We start from the raw sequence: 15,602 nt of genomic DNA, 5'->3' as shown, positions 1-15,602 counted from the left end.
CCCAGACTGGTCACTTCAATGGCTGAAGAGCTGTCAGGAGCAGGCAAGAAGAAACCTGGGCTGCTGAGCCCAGGTAACAGCAAGAATCGATCACTGTGGGGGCCAGAAGGGAAGCACCCAGCTCGGGAGTTGGGCTAATGCCAAGGCTGGCTCAGACCGAACATCTGCAGGCCTGACCTTCTGGTGGCTCGTTGCAAGGTGGCCAGATTCCAGGAACCTGGCAGGACACTGAGCTGGCCAAGAGTCCTGCTCCATACACACCCTGGCTCCGTAACAGAGTCAAACTCCACGCCATTAGCCAAATATCAGAATACCCTACCTACCATCTATCCTTGCCCTCACAGCCTTCTCAGGTTCTGAATCCCAGTGAGTCAAAGCAAAGGTACAGGATGAACATATTGGGGTTCAAATCCTGGCTCTGCTGTTTCTTCCCGTGTGACCTGGGCCAGTGTCCTTTACCTCTCTGAGTCTCCCAGCCCTCAAAGGTGCTATATAATTAAAGAAAATTCTGGAAAGCAGTAAGGATGTTGTCTGCAAATACTGAAACAAAATAGTTTCTCTCCTCTACCAGAGTCCCGGATCCCAGGAAAGATACTCATGGTATCTATGGCCAATATTGAATAAAATTCTACCAGGGTGAGAGGCAGAGCTGTCTTTTCAGTCAGTAGCGTGTCAGCACTCTGGTGTCACATAAGGAAAACATAAATCTAAATCACACAAGTTCCTGGCTTCCTTGGAGGCTCTGAATGACCCTGAAAGCCCGAGGCTCAGCCCAGGGTCAGGGATGGCTTCCAAGGGTAGGAATTGTCTATGAGGATGGCTGAAGGCACACAGGGGTTCAAGAAGGATGGGAGAGAAGGGAGAGCATAGTCAGTAGAGAGGTGAGCGGGTGCAAAGGCCCAGAGGCAGGTCAAGCTTGTCCCCAGAGCCGAGAAAACAGGCTGCTGTGGTGTTGGATGGGACGGGGCCACAGAGAACAGAATTTTTCCTGAGGGCACAGGAGGCCACAGGAAGGCCAAGCAGGGGATGGACAAACCAGAGGACTTCTGGAGGCTTGGGCAGGTATGTGTGGCCCTCACCCAGAACCACATATTCCACACTCACCCGCACGCCAGTGATGCCCGGGGGCCCAGGGAGCCCATCTTCTCCTTTCGTCCCCTCCTGGCCCTTCTCGCCGTGCTCACCATCAGGGCCTGGGTCACCCTTGTCCCCCTGGAGCAGGGGACAGGAGCAGCAGAGAGAAAACATCAAAAACCGATCATCAAAAGCCCTATACCTCAAGTCGCCTGGAGACCGGCAGCCACTTAGCTGTCTTTCATGCCTTCAGTACTCGAGTGAGCCTCACCAGGGCCTTTCCCTGGAGGGACTCTTTTGGTGGTAGGTACAGATGAGGAAACTGAGGCAGAGCTAAATCAAACCAGTTGGCCCAAATACCACCCTTTGAGATACAGCCAGTCTATAGCTGGCACCAAGTCTTGAAGAATGGGGACCCAAGGGAGCTCTTGTGCGTTAGGAATGTGTAGCAAAAACTCCCTGAGACCGAGGACTCTATAAGTCTTATGTAGGAACCCATTTGCATGAGCTTCAGGAGCCCAAGGCACGGGTGTTTTGGGTTCTCCATAAGTGCTGGTTTTGCAACAAATCATGAGTATATTCCTTGTGGGTATATTCTAGCTCTGCTTGCCAGCTTCACCATCTTTCCCTCATGCCCCAGGCAGAACTGAGTTGCCTGGGCTCAGTGGCTGCAGGGCCAGGCAGTGCCCACCACAAGCCTGTCTCCGAGGGGCTGACAGACATGGAGCTTGCAGCATGTCTGTGTGGCCTAGCTGTGACTGTGGCAGGTCCTGAGAGGAAGAGGGCATGAAGTCCCATTTTGAGGAAGGGCAGGGCTAGAAGCAGGCTTGGGAAGGTACAAGGCTGCCTTTCGATAGCTTATGAGGAATGCCTCCAACTGCACTCAGGCTCAGAGCAGCTGTGGGAGAGGGGCAGAAGGAATCAGGCGTGGCCCAGCCAGGAAGAGAGGCCCGGATACAGATGTGATGCCTGGAGCTAGATTTCTGGGGAACTGAGACTGGCATGAGAGTTGTAGGTACGTCCCAGCTTGGCCTGGGGGACAGCCACAGATGGCGCATGAGAGAAGATGACTCGAACTGAGGAACAGGCCAGCTTAGAACAGAGCTGGACACTAGGAAGGCTTGCGTAGTCCCTTTCCACCGAGCTTGTCAGGTTCCAAGCACAGCCTGGCACAGAGACCCACTGGCCCAGACCTGGCTCTCATAGACTCCCCTGGCTCCTGGCTTCTCATTCTGGCCTCCTGCTGTTACATCTGTAGACTCCAGGTAGCCAAGCTAGCCCCAGGCCCTGGTCAGAACCAATCTCCAGTGACTACTGATGGCCTGCCTCCCACACAGCTAAAAAGGGGGTGCCATGGGGTCCACGAAAATGAGCTGTAGGGTCCTTGGAGACTTCAGGAATCTGTGATATCTGCCTAAGAGCCTTCCGGGTGACCTGTTTCAATACTCCCAGCCCACAGATAGAAGAACCGAGTCCATGGAGAGGCAGGGATCTGAGCTCAGGGCACAATCTCCCTCATACTCAGGTCATGATCTTTAAGTACTCAGTGACTGAGCAGCTCTGGCCAGCTTGCTCATCTGCGAGAGACCATGCACCTGATCCTGGCAGTGTGTGCTGTGATGACTGCCACCATGGCTGTTACCAACAGAGACACCGAGAAAGGAAGGATACATCCACCAAAGAAGCAGCTTACTCCATGGCGTGATCCCTGGACATGAGTTTTAGGGAACAGTCTCTCCCAGGACCACTCAAGACCAGGAAGGTGCTAGGACTCCAAGTGACCGCTCCAGTCCATGGACAAGGGTGTGACTGGCTTTAGAAGCCTGGGGCAAGCGTTGTCAAAAGCAGAGGTAGAGAGATTGTGCAAAGCCTGGACCTGCTCTCCTGTCCCCTGGGGTAGAGACTCCAGGAGAAAAGTGGTCATCTAGAAAGGGATGAGGAGGCTGTGGCCCCAGATCCCTCATTTCTCCTGTGAGGAGGCTGATACTTGTGCTGAGAGCCTGCTGGTGCAGCTTGAGTGAGTCAATTCGCAGGAAGCCCTAAAGCCAAGCCATAATTGGCACTTCTTGCACACACAGTGATTGCCCCATTAAGCCTATTGGTACCGCTGCTGGGTGTGGCCAGCACCTGGCCGAGGAGTGCTCTCAGCAGATGGCCCCCACGGTTGTACAGAGCTGGGGCTAAGAGTAGGTGGACCAGTAGCCAACAGGGGGCGCTCTTTCATTTGCAAGAAAACCAAGCGCTGACAAGGGACCTGGACAACTGTGGTCCCAGGGTAACTGTGAGGAGGGCAGGACATGGGAAACTGAGACTCAGAAAAGTGGAGGATTCTTTGAGATCTGTGAAGGGTAGGTGAGTAAGAGAGACCCTATGGCAGGGATGCGCACTATAGGGGTAGTCTCTCCTGGGTCACCGTGTGACCAGGTCAGCAGACAGAAAGCCTACCTGTGGAACAACGTTCAGAAGGAGACCGGGATGGGCCTGGGGCTGAGGATGGGGTTGTGCCTATTCACCACCTGCAGTTTCTAGTCACCATCTGCCGACTTGCAGCTCAGGAGAGAGCCCGTGTGTCTACAACAAGCCTTTTAACGTCTCAGAGTCTGTTTACTCATCTGAAGACTAAACTCTGCTAGCATCAGTGGAGGTGACACATACAGGGCTCAGGATCGTACCTGGCACCCCAGGTTCCCCGAATGCTGGCTTATAGGTCCCTGGTGGTGATCAGAAATGTTCGGAACTTTAAGGGTGTTTGGAAGGGAAAAGATAGGAGAGTCCCACGCTGGGCCAGGCTTGGCTGATAGAAGCTGCTGTTTTCGTAGGAACAGAGAAGACCCAAGGTGACACTAGGCCAAGCCCCGTGGAGGCTGGCAGCGGGGAGATAGAGCAAGGACAGCCTTGGGATTCTGCAGATCCCACTGTCCTCTTCAGGGAAGAACTGGCCTCTCGGTGCTCCACGGCAACTAGAACAGGGTTAGAAGCCACTCCTAGATCCCGGCCCAGACAACTCACCTTCAGCCCATCAGGCCCCATGGGGCCAAGGTCTCCCTCAAGGCCTGGCTCTCCCTGGGAGAAAAAGATGGGAGGTATTACCGGGAAAGAGTACACTGCGAAGTCAGGAGCACACTGTCTTTCAGAAGCTGAACAAGTGGATTTCTAAGGGGCAGAAGAAGGGCTGCAGAGCCTCATAGACCAGATACCCTGGTCCACTGGTTGGACTGGGGAAGCCAGTGTGGTCTGGTGGGTAAGAACAGGCTCCAATACGAGTCATCTTCAGCATCATCAGTGCTTGTGTGACCTCAAGTGGAATCTTAGTTTCTATAGGAATCCATTTCTTATCTGGAAAACATGGCTGACAGCAAAGGGGAATGCCCCACCCATGGGTGAGACCTCCTTCTGGGAGCTGGAATAAGTGTTACTGGAACCCCATCTCAGATGAGGAATGTAAGTCCAATTTGTGGACTTGGTTGGGCAAGTTTAAGAAAGATGCTAAAATGCCAAGGTCCTGTCTGACATCCCTGCTGGTCCTCCCAGCTCTAGAAAGGCCCCAGTTCTCCAAACAGCTGCCAAACTAAATTAGCATCTTTGTATGGTTTTAGAACTCAGAGCTGTCCAGAGGCAGAGCTGGGAGGAGACCCAGGTTGGCAGATGCAGGGATGGCAAAGGGGTGACAATGAGCAAATTCTGCTCCTGTGTGCGCGTGGCAGACATCAATAATCAATCCACTAGAACATAAGCTCCGTTAGACAGGCCTTCTGTCACGTACTACATGCTCCCAGAGTGAGAAATATACATAGTGGGTATTAGGGGGCTCAGCAGCCTCTTGAGCTTATGGAGTCTAGGTGGGACCTCAGGACCTTTCTTAACACAGCCTTTAAAAGAGACTCAACTGATCACACCTGGTGGCCACACATGGCTACTGTTTCTGGATTCTAAGCTATCATATTCTCTTCTGCCCTGGGGCCTTCTCCTCTCACTTTGCCACATTTCTGGAGCTTCTGGAGACTGGGCACGAGGACTGTGAGCCATCATAAGGAAGACAAGATGGAAAATGAGATCAGGTAAGGACCTGGTGCCCTGAAAACAGACTGCACAAACTCTCACTCATCATAAGGAAGACAAGATGGAAAATGAGATCAGGTAAGGACCTGGTGCCCTGAAAACAGACTGCACAAACTCTCACTATTTAGCCTTACTTGTTCCATCTGAAAGGTAGCAAAGGTATACGCTGTGTCCTTACATGCCCCAGGGGTCTAAATTCAGGCAGAGCACAGAGAGTTGGAAACAGGGGTCTCACAGGGCTCCTTAGAACAAGGCAACCTTGTGGCTTTCTTTTGGAAAGGTGAAGACTAACTGTAGAACAGTTTTGGAAGAAACACATAATTGGATTTTAAATACTTCTGGAAGCAACGAGTTAATCCAAAACAAGTTAACTTCTTGACAGCAGGCCTTCTCGGAGCCTGGCAGATGCAGCTGTGAGTGTGTCAAGGAACAGCAAGCATAGCATGGTGCCCAACACTGAACACAGAATGCTTCCTTTCGGTGGTGGTGCCAGGTACCCAGGAAGATCAGGCAAAGCTGCCAGGAGTCCCGGCCTCTTTCCACAGCTGGGGAAATCTCACTGCTGGGGGTTGGCCCAAGCCCTTCTCCTGCCCACTGCTCACAAGCTAGCTGGGAGTTCTAGAAGGAAAATGTGCTTTACTTACCCGCTGCCCAATGAGGCCCTGCTCCCCAGGGGGGCCCAGAGGTCCAAGGTCACCCTAAGAGAAGCCAAACACAATCCATGAGGTGAGCTTATCCAGCCCCCCCTCTGCCAGCCTTTTCCTTCCAGCTCTGACTAGAACTGGAGAAGCTGGGGAGAAACTTGAGAACAAGCCCCTGCTCCAAGTAAGCCCTGGCCGTGGGAGTCTCATCCGTTAGGCAGCAGGACCAGCTCCACCATCACATCATCACCACCATCACTACCAGAGCCTAAAACACCAGAACTACCATCACCACCACAGTCAGCATTACCATCACTACACCACGACCACCTCAACCACCATCACTACATCACCCCTACCGCCAGCCAGTGACCACCAAGATCACCACCATCACCACCGTCACCACCACCACCATCATCATCACAGTCACAACTAGCACTACAAGCATTAATCATTACTGCGTCACCATCATTGACTGCAGCACTACCATTACCAGAAACATCGTCCCCACCATCAGTGTATTGCCACCACCAGGAACACCGCCACCACCGCAGCACAATCACCATCACTGCGTCCCCATCACGGATCCTCCACCACCACCATTGCAGCCCATCCCCATCACCATCACTGCATCATCCCCATCATCCCCATCACCATCACTGCATCCCCATCATCACCTCCACCATTATTGCATCACCATTGTCACATTTTCATCTGAACGAGCTGGACCTCTGCCAAGCCCTGGAAGGGGAGGTGTCATCTTTCAGAAGCTAGCCCAAATGACAGATTCAAGGTCGCAGTGGGCAGCACGGCTAGGGCTAGGGGAGCCTCGGTGCACAGCAGTGCCGATGAACACCGTCCTTCCTCTTTCTGGAGATTTGGTAAGAAACCAAACGAGGAGGAAGCCAGAATGCCTGTACCTTGTCTCCAACAGGCCTGTGAAGTTTCCTAGGCATTAGGAAACTTTTCCTAGGCACTAGGAAGTAGAGGTTGTTGGTCCAGCCCAGCCCTGACTGGAACAAGCCAGTCCTGTGCAGTTTATATGTGAGGTGGTGCTTTCTTTATTGCCTGGGCAAAATGAGGCAGAGCTGAGCTGAGCTGAGGCCTGGAGCCCCAGGCCTGGTTCGGCAACCTTACAATGACAGGACACTGGACCACAGGACAGGAATGATTTGCTTCCAGTCTCACAGTCCCTTGGCAGGTGCCCCTGGGCCTGGCTTTATTATACCCTCAGCTGTCGACGGGGCTCCTAGGCTCTCAGTCTGCAGGGTAAGCAGGTCCTCCATTCTCCTCCAAAAGCAGAAGAGGCATGAGGGCTCCCAGGGCCGGGTATCAATAGGTGCCTGTGTCCTCACAGGTACCAAAGTCACCTGCGCTGAAGTGCTGATGATATCATGTGGATCAAGAGAGGCAGATGTCCCAGTGGGGTACCAAGACAGGTGCCAGAGAAAACGCAGCTGTGCAGAGGACAGTGCAGGGACTCTGAGCTGCTTGAGGACCCTACTTGTGGGCATGTCAGGCCTGCCTCAGAGCCAGGACAGAGACTCCATTATCCTAAGCACAAGGAAGCCTGTTTCTCCTCCAGGGAGAGGACAAGGCGGCCAGCTGGGAACTGGTGTCAACAAGTCATTTTCCCATCTTTCATCTTGCCTCACCTTCATCCCGGAGTCCCCAGGAAGACCAGCCTCTCCCACTGCACCCGGTGGCCCCTGCAAGAAAAAGCAACTGGTCTCTCCTGGAGCAAGGGCTGGCCCTTTGGCCAGCAAGCAAAGGCCCAGTATCGTGCCTAGGTCTCACAACAGGGAGCTGCAGAAGCAGGGTCAGGCTGCAGCTTCTGAGTCTTGGCAAAACTATGGGTTTGGGTGCAAGCTGGCAGAGCCAGCTACCCAGCAGCTAGACCCTCTGCCTGCCCACAAGTGCGGTTTACCACACAGGAGCCCTTGGCACAGAGACAAGGAAAATCCATCATTTGCATAAGCTTGTCGGGAGGAAGAGGCCAATGAGGGGGCAGGCCTAGGCCTCTCCTGCTTCTTCATGATGCTGGCCCAGGGTGGGAAGGGCGAAAAAGGGGACCCTCAGCAGGCTGGGACTCTGTTCATGATTCTGTACCCAAGTGCAGTCTAACAAGGCCGGAGGTGGGGAGGGCCCCCAGCAAGGTCCTAGCTCCTACCTAGTGCTGTGAGGCAGGCTCCCAGTCGCTCACCCTGTGTCCATGGAGGCTCTCTACCCTCCACTCTGCAGCACCAACCTGACCATCTATGTAGGCCAGGGCAGGGATCAGGCAGCAGGCGTGGCTGCTGACCAGGAGGACAGGGATGCCCCAGCAGTAAAGGACAAAGCAGGGCTTCTTGGCACTCACCTTGGGTCCCATCTCTCCTGGAGGACCGACTGGTCCCTGAGGTCCCTGAGAGCCCTGGAGACAGACAGACACACAGACAGTCAGGAGAAGACAGCCTGGGTTCCACTATGGGGGTTGCTGTAGCAAGACCACAGGGTCTACATGGTAACTGAAAAAGAAGACCCAACGCCCTACCTCTAACCATATACAGTGCCTCTTCACCGGTTCCCACGGTCTCCTCTGCATCCAACTGAACCCCCGGCAGGGATGCCCACCCCTGCTGCGGCGCACAACCTCAGAACTTTACTCACTGTGCCCTCTCCTGTTCTGCTCTCTCCCATCTAGCCTCAACTACTCCTGGCCATCCAGGGTTCAAGGGTTCTTCCTGGGTTTCCAGTGTGGCTACCTGCAGCCTTCTTGGGGGCCCTTAGCATCTCTGCCTTCCTCAAAACCATCCTTTAGACCTCTTCTGAAGGACAAGTCATGGGTCAATGACTTCCCTTGTCCTTTCCCCATCCTTCACGAGGACCTCTCTTCCCTCCTTCCTTCTGCCTTTCAGGATGTAAGTGTTCCCTGTATCCATTTCTCAGGCCATCTTCACAACCAAGTGGCAAGTGCTACCCCCATTCAACAATGAACCCAGTGGCCAAGCAAGCCAAGACTCATCCTAGAACTCAGGGCCAAGCTCTCTACCCCTGCAGGCCAGACCTAGCCCTGTCTTTTCCATCCCTCCCCATCTGTCTACCTGGCCAAGAGTCCGTGCTACAATCAGACTGAGACAGGGCAGCGATGCCAGAGAGAGGGAATAGACACTTACCGGTTCTCCTGGGAGGCCCTTGGCACCTGGAGGGCCTGAGGGACCAGGGATTCCCTGTAGAAAAACACAGGTGACCTTAGTCTCATGAAGCTTCTACATCCATTATGCGTCTCCCCTGACCTCAGGCTAGTTCTATGCTGTCCCCCCTACTCCACCCTTACGGCTGAGAGAGCTCTGCAGGGCACCTGTGGATTCCTAGGAAGGTCGAAAACTCATGGTAACCTTTGCCCACCTGCCCCAACGCCCCATGTTGAGAACTTCCAGAACCGATACTACTTACAATGAAGCCTCTTGCACCTGAGTGGCCCCGCTCACCAGCTGCACCCTGGAGGCACAAAGGGCATCATTGGAGGCATGTGTCACAACAAAGGGAGGAGGCACAACAAACCTAATGTGACACACCTGCTGTCCTGGACGGCCAGGTCTGCCCCGAGGTCCTTCACGGCCCTGTGGGAAGCGGAGCGTGGAGAGGTGGGAGAGAGGCTCATGAGGACCCTTGACAGAGAGGAGGGGACCCAAGAGGCCGCGTGTCCTCCTCAGCACACTGCCTGTGGACATAAGATCTGGCAAAAGGGGTGGCTGCCATAGTCCCCACAGAGGTGCTGGGGTCAAGAACCAAGGACTTTTCCCACTGAAGGGAACAGCAGAGGACATGTGTGATCCCCCTCAATGGTCTTCCTTTTGCTTTCTTTTGCGCTGTGCTGCAGGAGGCTGAACGAGTTGCTGGGAACACACACGGAATCATTCTGGGTCCTCTCTACCACCTCAGGGGCCCAGGGCTTTGAGGGGCAGTACAGGGGGGCTGTACCTTCAGGCCCTTGGACCCCTGCTCCCCAGCTGGTCCATCAGGTCCTTGAGGGCCCTGAAAAAGAAAGAAGATTCCAGCACAGTGGACTGGACAGCAGGGGTCTCCCTTGGGCTGTGAACCAAGGAGGGCAAGACTGGCCAGAGCCTCCGGTTTTCCCTGCTCCTCCCTTTCCACACACAGCCTGAGGTAGGTCATCTCCACAATAACTTAGACAGTTCTTCAGAGGTCACAGCCTGTGGGAGTCAGCTAGAAAGCCTAAATGCACTGGACCTAGAGGCCATCTGTCTAAAGTGTCCTGGGTGGCTGCCACCAGCCAACCTGTGCCACAGATGTGGAGACTAAAAGCTAAGGCAGAGAAACCTTTGGCCATGTTCCCACAGACAGGCCTTAGCTTACTGCCTCCTACTCCTTCCCTAACTCATGACCAGTTCTGGGGAGATGAAGGCAGGTCAGGGTGGGGCATCCCAGGTCACAGACAGAGCTAGGTCTGAGAGATGCTCCTGGTTGTGGGCTCTGTGTGGCACAAGCTCACGCCTCCTTGGAAGGGCACAGCGCTTAGAGTGGAGGCTCAGACCTGAGGCCCAGAACACCCTGACTACCCGCCCTGCATGGGATCAAAGCCTTTTTAAAAGAAGGGATGCGGCCTAATGTCAATGGCAGCAGACACAGTCACAGAGAAAGTAGTTACCCAGAAAGGGGTCTGGTATAGAAATGAAGTTGCCTGTGGCCAGCAGGAACGGGGAGAGCCAGAACTGGAACCCAAGCCAATCAGATGCCACTGTTTATTGGGATGGTAGTGAACTCCTTGCAACAGGAGCTATCAAGAGGGCCAAGACCTCTAGGCTTGCCTTCCAGGAAGGCTGTTCATGAGGTGGACACTGGAGGAGACCAAGTCTAGAAGCTAAGGCTGAGCTGTAGAGAAAGAAGAGCCATTTCACCTGCCTGGAGGAGGGAAGAGACAGTGGATGCTAGCGACTGGGGGTGCCCAGCATTGTTCAGGAATATGGTACCTGATAGCCTGTCCTGAAGCTGCCCCAGCCACCCTCTCTCCCTTGTGCCTCAGGAAGGCCCTCCTGTGGCAGGCAGGCTAGGTTTCCATCAAAGCCACATGACATTCTCCACAGGCCACATCAGCAGACCACCCTGGGGTTGCCCTGCAGCTGGGTCAGGTCAGGCTCACTGGAGCCATTCCTGCCAGGGGCAGAAACCCAGCATACCACAGCCCCCCGAGAAGAGCAACAGGAAAGAGAGGGAAGCTCAGCCTCTGTGGCCACTCTAGGGCTAAAACTCTTGAAAAGTGACTGGGTTTTCACACCCAACCAACCCAGCTCTGTTGCTGGCCCATTTTACAGAGTGAGAAACAGAGGCTGAAGAGGGGAAATCAGCTGTCTGACATGTGAGGGAAAGAGCCTTACTCTAAGATGTCAGAGGTAGCATCAGACACTTCAAATCCCTACAGCCCTTCAGTAGGAACTCCCCACCTGAACAGATAGGGAAAGCCTCAGAGAGGTAGAGACCAGCCTGAGGTTGCACAGTCACAAACTGGGAAGGCAAGAGACTTGTCCCACACGTGGTCCAAACGGGTGCTCATTCTTTCACAGGCTGCCAGTGGGCCACCCCCTCTGTCTCCAGACCCTCTCAGTATAGAATGCCTACCTACACAAGGTCAATAAAGCCAGCATAGCCTTGCATATTCTCCCTGCCCATCCCATGGCACCCGTGGGGATATTGAGACCCAGAGAACAAAGAGCCTTCCGAAAGCCACAAGACGAGCTCGGCCAGAACTCAGAGTTCACAGGTGCAGTGGGAGCCTCTCCAGGACCCCACCCCAAGGCTGGTCTCACAGGTCTCAGCTACTGCCAAACCTCACAAGAAATGGCTCCAGTCCTCATGGCCTAGTCCTGAAGGCTCCGATGGGAGCTGGCTTTCCCCCAGTGAGATGTATGTGTGTTGGGGTTGGGGTGGGGCTTCTAGTCTCTGCTGGGAAGGGGTATGGGCACCATTCACTCTTTGGCAGCCCAGGCCCACACACTTCACCCTGTAGCTAGATCAGCTTTCTCGGTCAGAAAGCGAAATGGGTACTGGGAGGGATCCTGGGAGCCTGTATCTCACCTTCCCCATCACAGGCTGGCTGCTCAAGACATCTAGTTCAGGGGGTGTATTAAAACTAGAACCCCACGTGGCACTCAGTTACAGGTCTGGGTTACCTAAGCCATCTTGTTTCCTCTTCATAAGGAGGCCACATGGGGGTCATTCTACTTAACCTTGTAATTGAAAAGGAGACTAAATTCTGTGGGTCAAAGAGCCAGATTCTCTATGTTCAAATCTCAGCTCTACCATTTCCCAGCTGTGCAGCCTGAGGCAAGTTTCAGAACCTATCTGTGTTGTCATCTTTCAAGGGACATGACATTCCCTGGCAGAGTGACACTGAGGGTTAAATGGATTACTGTACGTGACCGACAGCACAAAGCACTGGGAAGCCCCTCAGCTACTGCACTTGGACCAGCTCTTGTCTTAATCCTCTACGGTTCTCCACTACCCTTACGGCATAGCTTTGTCTGTTAAGACCCAGTATGTGTGTGAGCTGTGCCTGCGTCAGTTAGGCAGGGCTGAGGCCTGCCCTGTTGTCCCAGGTGTCTGCATCCAGTGGTATTTCACAGGGTGGGAACAGTGGCTGAATGAGGGATGGAATGGATGGCTGAAGCCTGTTAGTGCCCTCTAGAAACAGGTGTGATGCTCAGACGCCAGCTGGGAAGATGGCTTTGGCTCAGCAGCCAGCATCGGGCTCTCACGCCGCCCCCGCTCCCCTGCCCCAGCCAGTGCTATGAAAATCACAAAGCTCAGAGCCAGGCAGGCAACAAGCAGCAGAAATGTCCTCACTTACCCGGTGCCCCTTGGCTCCCCTCGTGCCTGGTGGACCTCGAGATCCGGGAGGGCCCTGTGGGGAGGAGAGAGGGCGCTTAGAAGCCCCTTCAGGGCTTGAGAGCAATGGCGGAGAAGCCAGCCGCTGTAGGGCTGAGAAGCAGGAGCTCTGGCCTGCTGGGAGAAGGTCCTGGCAAGTGCCACTCCTGGGTGTGGCAAGTGCCCACAGCTCTTGGTGGGCAGAGCTTCCCTGGACAAACCATTTCCTGTCTCACAATCAGCACTGACAGCTGACAGCAACACATGACAAGCATCTTCCTAATTCCTGTGTCCTATTCCCACCTAACACCACACACAGTCCTGGGAGGGGACCCCTAACCCCAGGCACTGGGAGCCTGGGGGGGAAGGTGAAGGAGGGGTGTCGTCAGGGCTGGGATAGGAAGGGGGAGGAGCAGAGAGCAAGGGACAGGACTGAGCTAGAGACAGTGCTTCACACCTGAAATACAAGCATTAGAGAGGTTGAGGCAGAGGGACTGCAACAAGTTCAAGACCAGCCTAGTTTAGTTTCTTTTCTGTTTGCTTTTGTTTTTGTTTTTGAGACAAGGTTTCTCTATGTAGCCCTGGCTGTCCTGGAACTCTGTAGACCAGGCTGGCCTCGAACTCAGAGCTCTGTCTGCCTCTGCCTTCTGAGTGCTGGGATTAAAGGTGTGCACCACCACCGCTCGGCCAGCCATAGTTCCGTTTCTTAAACTGAAAAACATATGGGGTCACATAACTGAACGTGGAGACTGAGAAAAAAGAAAGAAAGAAAAAAACAAAAGACAACAGTTAGAGGTTTCTGAGTGTGTAAAATGAACCAGTTTAGAAGATGAATCAGTTTAGAAGAAACGCACTGCGAGTCGACATTTCTTGCTATGCTCGCCTGTGCTGCACTGTATGACTTCCCTGTGCCCACACATGCACACAGGCTGTCGCACGCGCCATCATGCCGCACTGCCTGCAGCTCCTGGCTCAGACTGCACTGTTCTTACTCCTCTCTGTCCATACCAAAAAAAAAAAAAAAAACAGTCCAGCAAAAGAAAACTAAGACTTTAATATTTTCCTACTACCACGCTCAGCGTATCTTCAGATTGTATTAGAGTGCTTTGTTTTAAAAATTGCTTTGCTGACTTGAGTTCCACAAAAAAAAAAAAAAAAAAAAAAACACACTCAATGAAGTTTGGCTTGGAATTAGAACAACATTTCCAGCGATTTCTGAATGGCTCCAAACACACTTCTGCCATTTTTTTTGTCACATATTTATGCAAAGCAGAATCTTCAACATGGATGATTAAATTTAAAACATCTGCCAGTCAACTCTGAAAGCTGGCAAGGATGCCTGAGGTCCAGCAGTATCAGACATTCAGCCAAGATGTAATCCTCTATGTAAGAGCTAACGCACTCTTCCATCTCAGCAGTGTGCACGCTTGCTTTCATATTTAACAGATGGCAAAATGATTCAGACACCAAAGAACTGTTTCAAAGCGAGTTTCTGAGTGATGAATTATCAGTGCGTGTTTGACCTGTAGAGCTATTTTATCCACCTATATATCCAGAATTGCATGGGAAGTTTCTTGGGTGAGAAGTCTTGAGTGGAGAGGGTTTAAGGCTTTCCGGCTTGACCCAGTCTATGGAGTTCTGGCCCAGCCAGGGCGTCACAGTGAGGCCTTATCTAAAAAACAAACAGGAAGGAAGAAAGGGAGGAAGGACACAGACAAGAGGCAAATAGGAAGGTGAAGGGGAGTGGGATGAGTGGAATGGCCACACAGCTTGGGTCCCTTAGACCCTGGGCACCTTGCAGGATTCTCAGAGCGCACAGAGAACCATCTGTGCCAGCCAGCTAGACTCTGTGATGGAGGCAGGAGCTCTTCTAGAAAAGGGGCAGCTTCATCCCCTCTGCATCCCAGAGAGCACCCCAGCCCCATCTTGCTGCTCCCACAACCCTGAGGTGCAGACGTAGCCACTGTTCTCCACAGACCCAGTCTTCCACTGAGGCTTGAGGTAAGGGCCAGCATGTAGCCTGACACACCAGCAGAGCCTGGGAGGGGGGGGGGGCAGGCTTGCATGGCACTAAGGTGGACTTGGAAGGCAGTTGGTGGGGATAGTGTCAGCCAAGACAGGCTGCATCCCATAATGCTCTCTCAGAAGGCATTTAGCACATCCTCTGAGGCCACAGGAGCTAGGTTCCACATGGATGAGCTAAATTATTTGAAGGACTCAAGGCCAGAGAATGGCACAACAGCAGGGTCCAGTTCCCCGCCACTACCTGCAAGGCCTCCTGTGAGTCACCTCACCTCAGCCACCTCACCTACAGCATGAGTGAGGAAAGTCCCTCTTCTCTCAGGCTGGGGGAGCTGAAGGGACCTGTAGGGTCCTCAGCAGGTCCTAGAACTTGCCTTCCTATACCCAATCATCAGGCTGGGACTGAGCGCAGAGCGCAGAGGATGTTAATGGGACTGAAAAAGTCTCATCGGATGGACACACAGTTCACAGAAATGACACTTCGATGGGAGATGCCATTACTGAGACACGCACTGCCACTGCGCCTCACAAGTAACTGATGACATCTATGAGGTACTCTGGCACGACAGAACACAAAATACCAGCTCATGCTCCCCACGGTGGTGACGGCAGCATAATGCTGGCTGACAGCTGGGAAAGCTGAGGCAGAGGAAGCCTCAGGGATGAAGGTGCACACAGACAGACGTGCGTGTATACACATGTGGCAGCCAGGTGTCCATTCTGCATGTCTTCCTCTATCCCTCCCCACCTTATTTTTTGAGCCAGGGTCTCTCGCAGAATCTGGAGCTTGGCAGCTCTGCCAGGCTGGCTGACCAGCAAGCCTCCAGGATCCTCCTGGCCCCACCTCACTAGCAATCAGGTTAGGGTGTTCACCACGGCACCTATCTTTTTCCGTAGACATCGAGGATCCAAACTCAGGTCGTGTTTGCACAGCATGTACTT

The 15,602-nt window shown here is 53.5% G+C and overlaps 1 protein-coding gene across 6 annotated transcripts in view; it reads right to left on the bottom strand.

Annotated features, from left to right (window-relative positions):
* Col27a1 (collagen type XXVII alpha 1 chain) overlaps nucleotides 1-15,602 on the bottom strand; it is a 118,570-nt gene that overhangs the window by 22,572 nt on the left and 80,396 nt on the right. For all 6 annotated transcript variants that reach the window (XM_055611670.1, XM_055611669.1, XM_055611671.1 and 3 more), the window contains 10 exons: nucleotides 12,622-12,675; nucleotides 9,738-9,791; nucleotides 9,332-9,376; nucleotides 9,210-9,254; nucleotides 8,930-8,983; nucleotides 8,134-8,187; nucleotides 7,430-7,483; nucleotides 5,778-5,831; nucleotides 4,084-4,137; nucleotides 1,105-1,212 (listed from right to left, as the gene is read on the bottom strand). In XM_055611670.1, coding sequence (XP_055467645.1) covers nucleotides 1,105-1,212; nucleotides 4,084-4,137; nucleotides 5,778-5,831; nucleotides 7,430-7,483; nucleotides 8,134-8,187; nucleotides 8,930-8,983; nucleotides 9,210-9,254; nucleotides 9,332-9,376; nucleotides 9,738-9,791; nucleotides 12,622-12,675 — 576 coding nt within the window. The remainder of the gene's footprint in view (nucleotides 1-1,104; nucleotides 1,213-4,083; nucleotides 4,138-5,777; nucleotides 5,832-7,429; nucleotides 7,484-8,133; nucleotides 8,188-8,929; nucleotides 8,984-9,209; nucleotides 9,255-9,331; nucleotides 9,377-9,737; nucleotides 9,792-12,621; nucleotides 12,676-15,602) is intronic.

This window comes from Psammomys obesus, unplaced genomic scaffold, assembly GCF_907164565.1.
Source record: "Psammomys obesus unplaced genomic scaffold, mPsaObe1.curated_primary_1811, whole genome shotgun sequence".
Lineage (NCBI taxonomy): Eukaryota > Metazoa > Chordata > Mammalia > Rodentia > Muridae > Psammomys > Psammomys obesus.
Note: the sequence above shows the minus strand (reverse complement) of the source record. Positions and strands in the feature narration are given on the sequence as shown.